The sequence below is a fragment of the Balearica regulorum genome, chromosome 12 (assembly GCF_011004875.1).
Source record: "Balearica regulorum gibbericeps isolate bBalReg1 chromosome 12, bBalReg1.pri, whole genome shotgun sequence".
Lineage (NCBI taxonomy): Eukaryota > Metazoa > Chordata > Aves > Gruiformes > Gruidae > Balearica > Balearica regulorum.
The window spans coordinates 19613534-19631180 of NC_046195.1; the positions used below are offsets into that span (position 1 = coordinate 19613534).

The following is a 17647-nucleotide window of genomic DNA, read 5'->3' on the forward strand; positions in this document are numbered from 1 at the left end:
TTCAGTAGAGAAATTAAGATCCCTTTCCCAGGATCATATGGGTCCTCAGTGGAACTAAGCCTTCAGTCTTTCCATTTAATGATATCTCAAAGTAATAAAGCACACACACATCTTGTTTATGATGCCTTTTTCCTAACAAAAGCTAAACAGTAGTATCTGTCTATATGTGCTCATACTCAGGTAATTGAAGTATCTAGAACAACAACAGCTATTTAAAAAAACCCCACAGTTTCTCCAAATCCCAAGAGGAATCCAGACAAAGTAATTCTTAATGTCCCATTCAAGATAGGATAAATAAATCCCACATGTTCTGAAAGAAGGCATGTATGAAGTGACAGAACTGCTAGGAGACTTACACAAGATCTGTTTTTAAAAAGTGGCTGTATTGTATTATAAGTGGATAGTAAAATTTCCACCTACATTTGGGTAAAGTACAGCCTGGTAAAACCTACATTTGTACTTGGTCAGTTTGTTGAATTGATAACTGAAAATCAAATGCTAACAGAAGATGCATTAGGGTAAAGTCTGTCAGATTTTTTTGGCGTCTTGTCTCACTAATGTATTGTAATTGTTAACAAGTAGGTAAAAAGATCTGCTTACGCTAGTTGAACCTTGAATGTGTTACAGCACTCTTACATAAAATTGTTTCAGAGATAGTGCTGCCTTTTAATGGAGCTTCTCACCAAACATACTTTGAAAGGGTTGAATTAAAAAATTATGGTAAGTACTCACTTTTCATCTGAACACAGATTATTTAAGCCTCACAAGAGGCTCTGTGATTAGTGGTCTTTAAAGCCAAAGAAGTTTCTAAGTTAGAAACATTGCACAGGAACTAGGTGGAACTATGGTTATCATAATATGCTTGACATTCCATATTCCCATCTTTCTGGGTCTTTTGTCTATTACCTCCATTCCTACTGTGGCTAAATGTTAACAATCCAGGTTTTCAAAAACCATAGGCACAGTGCATTTTTGAGGGGACAGGACACATGTTAAAACAGTTTTGGTGGATGTGGATACTGTTTTATAGCTGGAGAGGAATTCCAGGTCCATAGTATCTTTGCAAATGTTTGTGGTGGAAGAGCAAAGTATGCACATACTGTTTTAATAATAGTTATTGTCAGCATGCTATGTACATAATGCTGTTAGTGTATCTGTATCCCTCTGAGACTATGTGGTGGAAAGGATGGTATATATTTTGTATTATGGATAGTGTTAAAGAAATAATTTGCATAGAAAAAATGCCTTGAGGTGTGCATACACAGAATATTCCCATCCATTTTCCAAAAACTTGATGTACACCTAAATAATTAACATGTTAAACTATAGAAATCTATAAAACTGGTTTGATTGTTTCTCGAGTTTTACTTCACTCCTGTCTTGCAAAAATATTCTCACTATTTTCTGTTAGATATGTAGGGCATGTAGGTCACTCACCTGTTGCAGAGGCATGCACTTTGTATTTTAATATGGAGGTGTGAGTATGGCCATAGACAGGGATGTTCCGTTCAGCACTAAAGCCCAGATTGAAAGGCTAGATCTGAAAATAGTGTCTTCATTTAAAAGATCTCAGAACATTAACTTGATAGTAGTAGATTAAGTGCCTGTTTGAGACACTTGATGATGTTTAGTAAAAATATTTTCCTTAACAAAAGTTGACCTTAGTATCAGACCTGTGTTTGATTCAACTTGACAGCAAATACATTGATACTCTTATATTCTTAACTAGCTGAAATCTTGTGAAAGGAATATTTTTTAAAACTTTTTTCATAATTGATGGTGATTTTTAAAACTAAGTGTCTTTCCCCTTCCCTGATGGGTAAATGCTCCTTTGTGATGGTCTGTAATGGATTTATTTCCCCATAACAGCTCTAATTGGACAGAGTCATTGTTTCATGATGTTCCCTAGTGGCAGAAAAAAGCTTAAAAGTATAAGTAAATCTGATTAGATGGTTTAATAGCAACGAAATAAGCGTATTTCTTAGCTCTGCATAATTAGAAATCATATTTTGTAGCAATGGTGTTGCTTCCATTGATATTGCCATTTTCTTTGATTTTATTAGAATTAAGGTTGTGAGTAACTTGTAAACTATGTACAGAGTAACTGATAATCACAGAAGAAAATACTGTGGTATGTGGAAAGTCAATGTTTGTTAAACTGAAGGAAATAAGGTTAAAGGATCCTACAAATTTTAACTGTCCTTGGTAGTTATATACCAGTGGAAGAGTTGGGATGTGTGTAATAGGCTTAGCCTAATATAGAGCATTGGGCCTAAAAGTGACGCCTAAGTACGATAGGCAGTTCTTTTAAGCTTGTACACATGTTTGGTTATGTCGCTTGTTAGAAGGAATAAATAGTGTAGGCTCAATTGGTATATTCCTTGAATGCTTGATTATAGTCCTTCAAACCCTTGTCATGTTTTTTTTAAAAAAAGTAAATCATTATTCTTTCTTCTCTAGGTCACCTTTACAAAGAGGAAGTTTGGATTAATGAAGAAGGCGTATGAGTTGAGTGTACTCTGTGACTGTGAAATAGCACTCATCATTTTTAACAGCTCTAACAAACTCTTTCAGTATGCCAGCACTGATATGGACAAAGTTCTACTTAAATACACAGAATACAACGAGCCCCATGAAAGCAGAACCAACTCAGATATCGTTGAGGTAACAATTTGAAAAGAGACATCAGTTTTCTTATCTCCCTAATACTTCGAATATAGAGCATTTTAAGACATTTTAACCAAATGTATTTAATAACTTGAAAACCTTGTCATAAAATGTAAACTACTGCTTTTAGTCTGGTTTCTCTAAGGCAATGAGTTGTCTTTACAGCCACGTTGTTTTCCCATCTGCCCTCCAACCCTGCCAGTTTCTGGGAAACACATTTGATGTCAACCACATTTGGCAATGGAAATAGAGGTGTGAAAGATGGTTGTTTTTCTGGAGAAGGGAGGGGGAAGGTGTTCAAGGTTTTAATGGAAAAAATCAATTGGGTGGAGCTTAAGGTCTAAAGAGTGCCCTCAGCCTAACAATTACGGTTGACCCCTTTTCTCTTCTGAGGTAGTAGTTACTTCATTAGTCAAATGTTGCATGCAAATCAGCCACAGCCTGTGCTGCCCCCTGTTCAGCCAAAAATAAAGCACCAAAAAAAGGGAATCTGTGGAACAAATTAACTGAATTAAATTTGTTGTCCAGTTACTCTGTATGTCAGTTAAAACATAGCAGTAGAACGACTGCAGTTTCTGCAGTATAATAGTATAGCATGAATATATTTACCTAAGGGTATTGGTTTCATCTACTTTTCTTCTGCTTGTGCTTTAAATAGAAACTCTTTCCAGTACATAATTTCTAAATTAGGTGCAGTAGAAGTCAAGGATTTTCTTGGCAATTGGAGCCTTTATGTACTGTAACTGCATTTCAGATAAGTCATGTCTCCCATAGTCCTGTAAACAGACCAAAACAGGTGGCTGTCTTAAGTGTTTAATTTAAATTCTGAAGTTGTCTTCTGAACAAAGGCCTTGCTTTTTAGGAATGATTTAGGAATAGTGATTAGCCTTGTATAGCTGAAGAGTCAATTGCCAAGGGGATCACAGAGTACAGGGAGGATACTAGCTGATCTTGTAAATAAGTTTTCAAGCAAAAATGAGATTGATGAAACTAAGAAATAGACAAGTGCCTTATATTTCATTCTAAGAAGATTCTCTGCTAATTTGTCAACTGCCTTTTATAATCGGAAAGAAAACCTCCTCAGCTTCTGTCTTCAGCATTGAATACTAATGAGAGCGATAATACAAGCTTTGAAGAGCTGAAGAACTATTACTTAGTCACTGGATTAGTATAAATAAGGGGTAGCCACTGTAGAGGAAGGGAAGACCTCATTCTTTCAAGATGAGCTTTTGATTGTGACAGATGTGAATTTGAGATAGAGATGCAAGCAAGTCAGTTAGCCAGGCTGATTTTTCTTCTGTGTCTAAGGCCTCTTTGTGTTATGACTTGTGGTACTAGTGCCTCTTCACATCAAGAGGACTAAGAATCTCTTCCAAAATAGTTTCTACACAAGAATGCCTGTAGGTTTTTGGTGGTTTTTCTGTTGGTAGTGGGGTACTTTTACCAGTGTCAAGCATTTGACCCCTGGCAACTACATAAAAAAGTGTGGTTAGTACCCAAGTGCACATATGGTTTGTATTCTAGGGGAACGTGCAAAGACCAATCTGCAGATTCTTTCTGATTTTCCTCTGTAGGTTTACTGTTTTATACTAGTGTGGGATTTGGGACTTTACTCTCATTCTTCAAATATAAAATAATCTTGGAGTGCATCTCCCAATCTGTTCAGATTAGTGGTGTGTGTTCTTTAGTCTGCTTGACATGGTTTTTAGTTTTGTTTTTTTTTTTTTCTCAGGAAAAAGTTATTTAGCCGGAGAGGGGAGTGTATACCTTTTTGCAGGGAAGATGTGTTCAAGTTAATGACTGTGTTCTGGATGGGAAAGTTAAATTGGTAGGATGAAATATTTATAAACTCAATATGTGTAGGGTAGAGTGATGTTTTCTTTCTGTTGGACTCCAGGAAAAAAAATAATTGTACAGTATTTCAGAGAGTTAGTCCACAGTTTTGGTGTTTGTTTTGTTTGTTTGGTTTTTTTTTGCAACTGGGTGCATTTCAAATTTGCTCTGCCTGTATAGTAACTTTGTAGTGTATTAGCTGTTCTTCTTTAGGCAATTAAGAGATATCATTCATGGATGGTTTGCCTCCCACTGTAAGTAAATGTCTTCCATTTAGAAAAACATTCCTTTTCAGTAGAAAATAATGTACTTTGCTTTACAACAGAGCTGAATTGGTTCAATGGAGAATATGATGTGCTTTGTACCTGTCATTACATCTGCTCCAGCATAAGTAGGGAGCACGGGAGAAGAAATGAGATGGAGGAAGAGTAAGACTCCTGTATTTAAGCAGTAATAAATTGCCAAAAGCTCAATGCTTCATGTAACTTCACCGTTGATAGATGCTTATGGCATGATAGAGGTAAAATTACAGCACCAGCATTTTGGAAACATTTTGAAAGAACAGTGTAAAATGGCTTCTCTTTATCGAGCCTGTGTAGAAATAGTATTTTAACAAATAAAAATTACAAAAAACCCCCCTAAAAATCTGTCAAATATATTCTCAACCAATTTAGAATAAGTAATTCCATTTTATGGAGTTATAGCTGATGTATATATGTTATTTAACATTTTAGTAATTCACTTGCCTCCTTCAGTGTGACAGATGGTATTTATTGTGGTGTAGGCTCACTGTGAAACTAGTCTTGACCTGCTGTGTTCCTGATATGCATGACAGGAGTTTTTGTGGTTTTTTTTTCTATGCTAGAAGGAAAGCTAGTTCTACACAGCTCAGAAGCTGTATAAGGGAAGAAACAAATCTACTGTTACTTATTTTCAGTTCAGGGTAGATGGTAATGTTGTAAATGATTAAGTGAAATTGATGAGACATCTTCCCCTTATAGCTGCCTCCTGTTCAATTTTGGCATGGGGATTGCTTTTATATGCCCAGAGCTTGGTATCTTCTGTTGCTGCTGGAACGTTTGTGTGAAAACATAGTAGGAGGGAGAGCACTGGCATCTTAAATGAGTGCTAGAATTTTTTTTGATACATGCCCGTATGTCTTTTACTGTACATGTTATTGTAGATGTGAATGCTCTGTTGCTGTCTTCTACCTATTCTTTTCTAATTTTTTTGTCCCTTTTATGTATTTTTGTTGATCCAACTTTTCTTTATAATTTCTGTTAATATTTCCTTCCCTCCTTTCCCCCCAGTTTCTAAACAGTCTACCTACCTATAAATTATTGACTTCTTCACCAATTTCTTACTGTGAGTGTTTGTTTTCATAATTTTTTTCTTTCTTAGCTACTTGGTAAGGAATATGGTTTTTCAGTCACCTTGACAGAATCACAGACTTTTGAATAGCTAGAACTGGAAGTTACAGAATTTGTTTTAATATAAGCTAAGTTTTCTAGCTATCAGTAGTATACTTGGGGACAGTCCATTCCCTGCCATTTGGTACTTTGAAAATTAAGGGAGAAGATCTTGTAACGGATGACCTGTAATTAGTTTTAAAGGATAATTTGCGTGGCATTTCTGAGCTGGCACTCAACCTCTGTGATCTTCAGCTTTCTTGCTGTTTGAATCTGTTTTACAGCAGTCGAAAAAAGAGGTGAATAGGGAAAACAGGATTGTTTGAAACACTCAAAAGCTTCAGAACATAATGAAGGTCTGAAAAAACTTCCTTGCTTATCGGGATCAGGTACGATTTGTCTAATGGGTTTTTTAGATTAATTTCTGCATCCCTTCGAAATCTGGAAGGTGAACACAGCTGATGTTGGTGAGGACAGTGACACTTTGCTGATCTCCTGACCTTTTAGTAAAAGGCATTTACTCAAGAGGTGGTGTGGGTAATGTTTCCTTTGAGCCTCATGAAAGGAGAAAATGGATCTTCTGTTGAAATTCCAAAATAATCTTTTCATATGACTTCAGAAATATAAATTATCATTCAAAAATTTATATGATGTTTCTTGCTCTTGGATAATATGGTCCTTTTCACATCAGATGAGAGATTTAGTTCTGTTGAACAATAAGGTTTCAATCGTCTTATAGTTATTTGAGTGAAAGCTAGTGCTCTTGCACAGGTTGATGGACCATATAGGAATATTAAAAAAAATGAAACTTTCATTCAATGTGCTTTCAATTCTTGAAGTATTAGGATTATGTATTTAGTTTTATAAAGCCATAATAGCACAGTTGAAGATTGTTACACTGAAGTACTGTCTATAATTTGAAGGACTTGCTGTAGGTGTTACAGCATTTGATACTTTAATGTTGGTGGACTCTTTTTTCTATAACACATCATTCTTGGCAAGTAATTATTTTTCCTGAAAAAGGAAGTAGAGTACTTCTGCAGAGTAAAATGGGAAGAATTTCAGGTTTTATCAGGATTCTGTGTCCATATGGTTGCCAGAATCTTTTAATGTATAAAAGACAATTTGAGACCTTGAGTGTTCATCCTTTTTTGATCCAAAGGAAAAGAGGGAAATGAACAGGAACTTCTAGTCAATCTTCTTTAGCGTAGGGGGTGTTAAGATTATTGCAGATTCCCTGCAAGGTAGTACTTCCATGTTGGGTCCTTCTGTCCCTCAAGAAGGGCTCAGAAAGCAGCAGTTGTTCATTTGTTCCCAGACTCACTTTTTCTGGGAGTCAAGGACTGAAGACAGGCTCTTCTTGCCTCTTTAGCTCAATTTTATGTCTCTTCCACGCTTTGATGTTCCTTGAGTGATACAGCAGAACAGGGTATATTTAACCTACACTTGGCTATGGGTGGGTTGTGCATGTTCCATTGTACCTCCTCACTAAACTGAGGTGATTTTATTTTTTTTTTAGGAGCCTGTCTAAAATATGACCTACTTTGCTACTTGGCGTTTGTGCCCATGAGAATTTTGGATAGGTGTCAAGTCAATGAGCCACTTCTGTGCTGTATAGTTTAATGCTGTTTTCAGTACAGTATAATTTGCTGTATAAGGCTTAGGTTATACTCCAAATATTGACAGCTGTCATTCAAATATGCAATAATCTGTAATAAAAATCAAAACTAAAAAGTATAAAAAAATCCTAAATGATGTAATGTAATTACTGTAAACATATTCATGTGAAAAGACTGCTGTATTGGAATAATCATAATTGTTTTTTGGTTTAAGTTACAGCAGGTGATTTGGATGTTTGTATTAAATCTCTTAAAATGGGAAATGCTGACTGCAATAGGAAGTAATGTTTGTGATGGCTTGGTGTGATAGTGGTCATGTCATAGTTTTGACAGAAACAAGACAGAAAGCAGGTAAATGTACCTGCTGCTACTTACAGTAGCGTAAGCAAGCCAGTTTCATCTTACAGAACCTGTATTCAGTGCATCATCTTGCATTAAAATACCAAATGGGCACTCTATTTCTCTGCCTTTTCACAAAATTTTAACGAAGAGCTGTTACAGGAGCAATACGTGTTCTTTAGTCATAGACATATATAGTATCAGAGATGTGATTGTCAGATCATAGCTTTGAGTAAGCATGTAGAGCTCATCTGTACATGTAGAGCCTGCAGCATAAAGAAGCAGATGCATCTCCACAGCCAGATGGAGCATATGCCAAGAGACAAGCGTAACAGTGTGGGGAGCATAAACAGAAAAGTTGGTGTTGAAACACTGTGTTTATAAACCAAAAGCTTTTTGGTTTTGTTTTTCATCCAGTTCTCTCCACCTCCCCAGCATTGCTTCTTTTCCAGGATATGGATTACCAACAAACATGTATTTTGAACTGTTGTTGGTGTGTCATACAGTATAGTAGTTTAACCATGCGATGTTGGAGTATTTTGGTAGCACTTGAATTGGTTCATAGCTTCTTTTTTTCTAAATTTGGGTGAACTTCATATGAAATTGAAGATCTGCGAATTTTATCTCAAAATACATGGATGCACCCATACAAAATTAGATGAGAAAGATGCTCAGTTAATTGATCCTGTTTCCTTCCTTCGTGGATATATGGTATATCCAATTTAGATATGCTTTTGGCAAGCAATTTGGGCTTCCATATTTTGTTATTCAAAGGTAAAAAGTAAGATAGTGGAAATTGGATCACGTCCTTCAAAAATATATTTCTTTGAAATGTTTCATAAGAAGTACGTGGTAAGTTTTAAATATATTTTTAAAAGGGAAAAGAATACTCTACAACCAGCTTCAGTTGAAAATGAAAACTGATGCTTCATGTAGGTGACTAAAATCTCCAAATTTACATGAAATATCAACGCAGCTTTATCGAACTGAGATAGTGCTGAGAGGCAATACCATGAACGTTGATGGTTAGGCACAGACTAGAGATAGTAGGAAGGTTAACAATGCTGATATGTTAACGTTGTTTTGCATTCCTTCATATTTGATAGGTGGAGAATTGCCAGAAGCAGGCTAGACTTAAGGGGGAAGGAGGGGGGAAGAAAGAAAAAAGCAAAAAGCTTTGGGCTTGATAGAAGAATACGCATGAGTCCTATGAATAGTATTATTCTGTATTTTTGCTGTTTGGACCACTTGCTTCGGTCTCCAGATAGCTTGGGCTACACTGTGGAAGTGTGTGCTATACATTTAAAAGAAGGAAGAAGCTTAAAAATGGTTTCAGTGAAGCAAGGAAATGACTTTGTAATCTGCTCATGATGCTGAGAAAATGTAGGCATTATTGGACTTGATTTGCTAAATGATTATGTAAATGTAATTATACTGCATATAACATTTCAAATAATTTGAGATGGCACACAAATGCCTTTGAGACTTTTTAAGGAGGTGATTGAGGAGGATTTATGTATGGTTAAGGACGAACATCTCACTTTTAGCTTACTTTAAAAAGAGAGAAAATGCATTAAAACCTGAAGTGGTCTGGAATATGATTCATCAGAAACTTATACATAAGACTATACATGTATGTGTATGTATAGTAGCTTGAATCTTTTTTTTTTTTTCCTAGTAGAAGTGTTTACTATAAACCTGGCTTGTAAACAGGTTGCATTTTGGGGTTTTATTTTCCACTCAGGATTCAGGAAGAAACAGCTTCCTTAAAGTTTAAAAGGTAGTCAGGGTAGCAAATACTTATTTTGAATACAGTGACAGAAAACACGCATGTATTTTGTGCTCAGCAGAACAGTTACCACTTAGAATGGTGTCTGTCTCTTCTTTTTTTTAATTACAGATTGTTGGTGACTTTAAGAAAGCTGACAGTGCTAGTTTTTGTTATTTTGCATTCGTTCATTTGTGATATTTAAAGAATTGCCAGAAGTAGGATAGACTTAATTTTTTTTAAGTGTTTTGACTTGCCTACAAATAATCGAAAGCTATACTTTCCTCACAAATAGACCACTGACTAAATTTAGTGTTTTCGGGTTAAGAACATGAGATTTCTTCTACTTTTTAAAATAGTGCTGGTGTTTTAAACTTACCATGCTGTACTGGTATTCTGAATTTTGATGAATTCCAGCTTTAGTCACTAATTAAAGCATATGTACATATGACATTTGTCTAGAATGCATCTTTATATATAGTTTCTGAAGTCTCTTCCTAATAATGGTTGTGCTTAGCTGTTGTATTACCACTAGTAACGTTATATAGTTTCAGTTCAGATTGCTCTCTGTCCTATGGTAGTCCTATGACAGTTATACTAGTGAGATTATCTTGAAATGAAATTAGCTGTGATGTTCTCCATATTTTTTTAATAAACTAACAGAAAAAGCTAATCAATTAATTGATGAATGACAGCTTACTTGGCTGTACATCAGTAGAATCTCAGTTTGGATCAGATGGCTCTTCAGGAAGCTGTGCTGCTGTGAGGACCAGAATCTTAAATCTATGTCAAATACTAGTAGAAGACCTTTGTATAGTACCTGTCTACTGAAAACTCTGCAGAAGCAACCCTGCTGATAGGTGATGTGGATGTATTTTAAGAACCCAGATAACTTTGTATTTCATCTAGGAGACACACCAAGAGTTTGAGTTGATCTTAATAACGTGTTTTTCTCTGAGAATTTCTTTTCCTCACTTATATTTATCTCTTTAAAGGGGAATGGATGATATCATAGGTCCAAATATCATTAGTAAAAAGAAAATCCCTAAATCTTTCCTTTCCTCATTACAAGCTATCAGTGTTTTGACCTGGTTGTCTTAATGAAATGGGTAATTGTCCTGTGAGCTAGATGCTTGGTCAGTGTTTTAAATTGTCTTCATGGACAGGAGATCATTTCTTCCCGTCTTCCTTTTCCACCACCTTCCTAACAGTTATCTGATGAGAAAATGTAACTAATACATTACACTTTCTCTGTTCTTCTCCTTCCTGCCCCCATCATATGCTATTAACTTTTTTCCTGAATTTGACATGAAACCCAAAATAACAATAAATCAATGTAGCTTAATAGGTATAGTGAATGAAGTGGACTAGTGCTAGTTGAGGCACTTAGGTAGCAGTTTTTCTGAGCACAGATAACCATTTTCTTAAAAACAATGTAAAGCATAGCTTGATTCAGTTCCCATCACTACCTGCATATGTAGCTGTAATCATTAATCAGTTAAGTTCCCAGAGATGTGCTCTAGTTCTTAGTACAGTCCTGAATGTGACAGACATGACTATGGGCAAGAGCGTCTTGTCCAGCCAGTCAGGCGTATAAGCCTGTCATTGTAATCCTGAAGTGTAGACTGTATCTAAACAGAAAGTAGTAGTATTTAAAGGTTCTTTCCTCAGTTTCTAGTGGTAACATGAGTTGTTAATATCTCAGTTTGGATGATGTAAGAATTTTCTAAGTGTCTCATTGAACTCTAGACATACTAACCATTAAAGATAGACATAGCTAACAATGCTAATGAATATAATACATACTTTGGATTCTAATGATATGACATTAACTACATCTAGTTTGTCTGATTTTTTTTTGTGCTTTCCTTTGCAGTGTGGAGTATCTAGATGTAATAAATGAAAATATTCAACAGCCCAAAGCAGTAAGAGCAAAACTTGTTTTCACTGTACCTGTGTAACTTGCTAGGATGAGGTTTGAATAAAGAAAACTTTTGCTTTTGCTCACTTTACTGTAGAAAACTTAGGCTGTTGTGCTTTTGAATGAGGCCTTATGATGTAAAACTTAATATTAGGTGGAATCTGTGTCTATTTTTTAGGTTATGGCTGTATTTCTCATGTGCTTCCTATGAAAACTACCCTTGACTTTGGTTTATATTGCAAATTAGCAGATAGTAGTACCATATTTACTCCACCCTTCCTCTCAGATCTTTATTAAAATATAAACTTTGAACTGTAGAAGCTAAAATGTGTCAAATGTTCTTGCATTGGGATTCTTTGGCCTACGAGGGTTTGTTGGAGTGATTCCTACATCCTATACTTCTTACTTACCATCCTCCTTTTGAAGCAAAGGGCAATTAAGGCTTCATGTTTATCTGTTTGTTTGTAATACAGACTTGGATAACACATTCCAAAGAATCAAAACTTAATGAAAGTAGCTTTTTTTAATATTTCATATAGCTTCTATTTTTGGTGAATAACACATACCTCTTACAGTCTTTGGAGACTTTTTAGTATTTAAATAGATGCTGCTGGTCAGCTACATAAAAAAACCAGTGATTCTCCTCTGCAATGAAGTCCTGTGTTTTTCCCAGCTGTGCAAGTGATGTTTTTCCAACTGATTCTGCAGTGTCTTTGGAGAATGTTTTTGTTTTGGGAATTTATAGGGTAGACACACAGTCCAGTTCTCGCACCCACTGCTCGGGAAACGCATATCGAAGATCTGGTTCTGAATTTAGCTGTTCTGGAGATGTTGTGTTAAATAGGATTGAAAATCGACTCAAAATCTGTAACAGCTCACTGCTTGTTAATGCTGGAGTTCATGCAGGCAGTCACACAAAGACGTAATTATTTACTTGTATTAACAAGTTCTTCAAGCTGTGCTGGTCTTGTGTATTCTGCAGCCCTTGTGTTGCTGCAGAATTTGGTGCTTTTGAAATTCTGTATTGACAGAAGAGTATATTTTTTACTTTGCAATTTCAAAGCAAGGACCATGGCATTTGTTCTTTAGGAGTGAGTGACTTTACACAAGCAGTGCATGGAAAGAATAGACCCCAGAACAATGCATCTGCTGGAACTGCAGTAAGGTAGAGAATTGTTCTTTCTGATGATACTCTTGATTTCAGTGGAGAGTTAATGTAACCCCAGCATTTGCCTTTCAAGGTCGTGGGTTAGGTAGTGTCTTCAACGGTCAACACTGCCAGTCTGCCAGGGATTAACCACCTTGCAGAAGGGACAGCAGAAGTGCTAGCTTCTTGACCGTTGCTGTTCATCAACCGGTGTTTTGGCATAAACTATCAAAAAGGAAGGAGAGCATCATCTGTAGGATGCTGCACTCCTAGCTGACTTTTGGACCTCAGCATGTTTACTTGCTGTGTTTCTGTTGAAGTTTCTAATACTTTTGCGTAATCTCAGTGTTTGGGCCTTAACCTGATAGTGCTTCTGCAGAAGAGGGCTGAGGGAGTCTCTAGCCTCCAAGAAGAAATGGCCTAGATCTTCATACTGTCGTAAAGCTGCCCGGTCATGTAACTAACTTGTGGGTGTGATGAGATATTTCTGATCATACGATGGAGATTGTGGTTTGTTCATTGCCAGTGTTTTACTGCAAGTAGTGTGGCCCATCTAGGTGATAACATTCTCAACACTCATCTGAACAAAGGACTTCATGTTGATCCTTTCACCTGGTATGTTTTGCATAGTAACTGTTTTATCACCTGAATAAAGTATTTATGGTGGTAGTTCTTGTGGTACAGACCTGTGACTCTCCTAACAGCCCTCATATCGTATCATACGTTGTATCATTCTTGTTCTTGATAATACTTATAAGTCAATACCCATAAAATGTTAATGTCTTTTTGTGACTTACCAGTGATAGTTATTACATCTTGTTAATGTCATATCAGTGATGTAATATTTCTTGTGGGAGCTCACATGTCTGTAATTTATAGTGTAGACTATAGAATGCTAGTGAAGTTAGCTGAATTGAAAGGTCTGTGAATTTTAATATTTAAGTGATGTTTTACTGGAATTATTTATCAATTACTTTCAATAGGAAATTAATAATATATTTTTAATTAAAAACTCCCAAATTCTTTACTGTTAGAAAGAAATTCTTTACTGTTAGAAAGAAATTCTTTACTGTTAGAGTGGTGAGGCACTGGCACAGGTTGCCCAAAGAGGTTGTGGATGCTCCATCCCTGGAACTGTTTAAGACCAGGTTGGATGAGCCTTTGGGCAACGTGGTCTAGTTGAGGGTGTCCCTGCCCGGGGCAGGGGGTTGGAACTAGATGATCTTTAAGGTCCCTTCCAACCTAAACCATTCTATGAAATTCATTGGAAATATTGTGAAGATTTTTTTAGATCAAAGTTCTTACACGTTGTCCCCCTGAAAGCTCTTCTAACTGTAACAAACCAATGTCATTTAAAGCCCTGTGCTTTTTTGCATTAACTTACAATTCAGTACTTACTGAGTACAGTGACTTGTTAAAAAGAAAAAAAAAAAAAAGAAAAATCAAGCATGTCAGAGCCAGTCTTCATCCAATATTGATGTGAATTAGACATGATAGATTACAGCTTACTCATATTTCACTGTCTCTGATTCCTGTATACTCTTTCCTCTCTACTTTTTCTAGGTCCCACCTTTGATTCCTACTTCCTTTTCAGGTTAGGTAAGGACAGACTTCAAAGAGGTGCTTTGGCTTTTGAATTATTCAGTCGAAGTGAAGGTTATGCGAGGAAAAACATACTAAGTATATTCCTTTGACACATAACTGAGAAGTTCAGTATTCAAAACATGAGTTGTGACATACTTATTGCTGCTTTGTGTCTTGAAGTCTTACATTCTAATTATTTTAATTCAGTAAAAATAGAGATGTATCTGCTTGTACCCTACTTTATTTCTGGAGAGGCTTGCTGCTTGCTGTTGTACATACTTATCTCAGTTGGTGTTTTCAAATACCTGCTTTCAGTTGTCTTATTCATCTTGCTTATTTTGGGGTTTTTTTTTGTAATATTCTGCAGTAATGTTATGAACTGGGATAGTGTGCACGCATCCCATATCTGTTTAGAGTGCCACACATACTTTTAGGTATTTGTCTGTACTGTAGGACAAGTTTTTAGGTGAAACAATGGCATTTCCATACCAATAAAGGTAATTAAAGCTTGTTCTGATAGGCATTAGTGTAGCCAGTTCCCATAATCTTTACATGTGACTGATATTTTAATAATATAAATCCTTAGATTCCACTAAACATTTTCTTTGGGATTGGTTGCTATTTGTGTTGTAATTACTGTTTTGATAATACTAAGTTATCTTGAGTACCAAGACTTTGAAATAGTTCCTGTTATCCTTTCCAATTTTCAGGCAGTAAGCAGAAATTCAGGACAAGAAATGTTTGAAACATAGGCAGGTAGATCAAAAGAAACCCATTCTTTTTATATCATTGAATGGCAATCAGAGTTTAGAATTTTTTTCTTGGCAAACTATGAGTAGGAGATAATATTTTTACTAAAGAACATCTAAGAGATTATGAAGGATATTATGCAGATGGGTTGCTACACTTGGAAACTTTTCATGTTCCATATGGCTTATCTGCAATATACTGTTACTGAAAGGCAGCATTCAGTCTGCTGCTGCTGTTGCTGATTTATATTTTAACTGTTGCAAGTATGTGAAGAGGTATATATGGGAAGATGTGCATGTTCATATATATGTTGTCATTTGAGTAAGGATTGAAAAGAAGTAGTTATGCACCATAAAACATATCTTTAAACATTCTAACATAGAACTGTGTTTTACTTGGTTTAACCATTAATTTTGTTTGTTGCAGACTGCATTCCCTGAAAGGACTATAAAATATATTTAATTTATATGGTAAGGAATAGTTTCTTCAGATGAGCATAGATCTACTTTGTCTTATGTTTTTAATAAAAAGATTGAATAAGATCAATGTAGACTGGCAATTTAGTACTCTTTAATGGAAGAATGTAGTTGATGGTACTTTCTATAAAACAGGTAGAATGAAAACCTGCTCAGCAGTATAAAATGTAATAATCTACTAAGTTGTATACAAAGTGAAACAAACACAAATGCATCAAATATCAGACTTTGAGAGCTTGTCTTAGCTTTCACTGTGGAAAAAAGTATTATCAGTGCTAATGGATTACTAATTATTTTAAGTCTCACAAAGTTCATTTAGGGATGAGTGATCTAGCTTGTTTGTAGGTCAGCAACTGCATTATGAAGTCCACAGTTTATAGATAGTGTTTCTCTAAAATCACAAATATAAGATAGAAAGGGAAGCTCCTTAATCTTCTAGTCCAGTTCATTGTGTAATATTCTGGGGGTGAAAAGTGGATTTTATAGCCCATAAAATTGTTATTCTTTAGTAATTGCTTGTGGTTTATCTGTTTAAAATAATGTTTCACAGCATTCAAAGATGCTTCAAGCTAGAATTTGAGCTTCATACCATATCATGTCTAAAAACCTTTTGTATGTGTTATTTTATATAAATGAGGGTTTGAATTCTGAGTGCCATCTTTATCATATCTTAGAGGAATTTGACAGCTAGCTTTCACGTTTGGCAAGCCAGGGATACATGTTAAAACTTGCCAGATACTGGAAGTGCTCCAACATTTGAAACAAGACCGTGTCTTTTCTTAGACTGGTATATAACAGGGACACTGATAAAATTTCAAATCATGAACATTTTTCATCTGTAATTGATGAATACCTGTGTCTAAAACTGCACATAGAGCATTGCCTAAAAAGCTCATCATTGTATTTTATGGCCTATTGCTAGGCAGGCTTGTAAATTTTTTTTTTTGTTTGTAAAACCCTGGAGTAATTAATCCTAAACCTCCTTTTTTTTTTTTTTTTTTTTTTGCATAATATACTATAATATTTGGCCAAGAAATATAATCATTGGAACATACTTTGTTAAAGTATTCTACTCAGAATCTTTACTGTCTAGATGTTTATGTGTAATATCAATTATTTACTTTTGAAATTTTTGTACTGTTATAATACCACTACTAATGGAGCACAAGTATGGAAAATATTATTTAAGTGAGCTAAAAAAGTATGTCACTTTTTCAGATTTTACTTCGTATACATTATTTTGGCTGGGGAGGCTACTAGAAAGATTGGTGAGGCCTTGTTCTTTAAGAAGTTAAGCTCTCCAAGTTGCTTAGCTTGTGGAAATGTCTGTCATAATCTAATTTGACCTCTTATGCATTTCACTGAAGTTTTGAAAGCTGGGCACCACTCTGCTTTACTGTGCTGTTTTGGGATGTATGTATTTGTGGCTATAACAAGGATGTGAAATTCTAACTGATAGCATAGCAAAACATAATTGAAAATGTTGGGGGGTACTGAAAGAAACAGTATTAGGGCTAAACTTAAGTAGCCTCCTAACTCAAAGGAAAGGAAAACAGCTTCATAATGAAATTTGCAGATGCTTCAGTGGTTGAAGTTGAGAATATTAGTAGAGCCTGAGGAAAACTTACAGATTTTGTAAACATTACGTAAAATAACCTGTTATGTCTAACTATGAAGAAGTAAATTAAAGCCTACAGAAATAATGTTGATGAGCTTCAAACACAAAATACTGGGTTGAATTATAGGTTTTTTTTCTCTAGCTGTTCATTTTTGATGTGTATGCCGCACTTAGAGTTCACTCCTGCTTGTATTTTTAGGCAGTGGTAAAGTTTGTACACCCAACTCTGCAGGATCAAGCTCCAAATTTGCAGGACCATGTTGTTACTTTGGAGAAAAGAAACAGAAATGATGATACTTCTGCAGTCAAATTGACCTGCAGGAAGTTTAAAAACTGTAAATAGCTTTGAGTAACTAAGAATGCTCCTTGTATGCATTTCATAGGTAATAGGGGAGAAATGATTATATGTAAAGGATCACACACCGTAGTATTAATCAAGTTGATGAAGGTGAAATATTTTGGGTTATAAAAGACGAAAAATCCATCCTAGTTTTAGGCTCAACTTCTTGGCAATAG

General features: G+C 35.5%; 1 protein-coding gene across 9 annotated transcripts in view; it reads left to right on the forward strand.

Moving 5' to 3' along the window:
• Positions 1-17647, forward strand: part of MEF2A (myocyte enhancer factor 2A) — a 92007-nt gene that overhangs the window by 39524 nt on the left and 34836 nt on the right. For all 9 annotated transcript variants that reach the window (XM_075763927.1, XM_075763928.1, XM_075763930.1 and 6 more), the window contains exon 3: positions 2461-2664. In XM_075763927.1, the coding sequence (XP_075620042.1) occupies positions 2461-2664 (204 nt within the window). The remainder of the gene's footprint in view (positions 1-2460; positions 2665-17647) is intronic.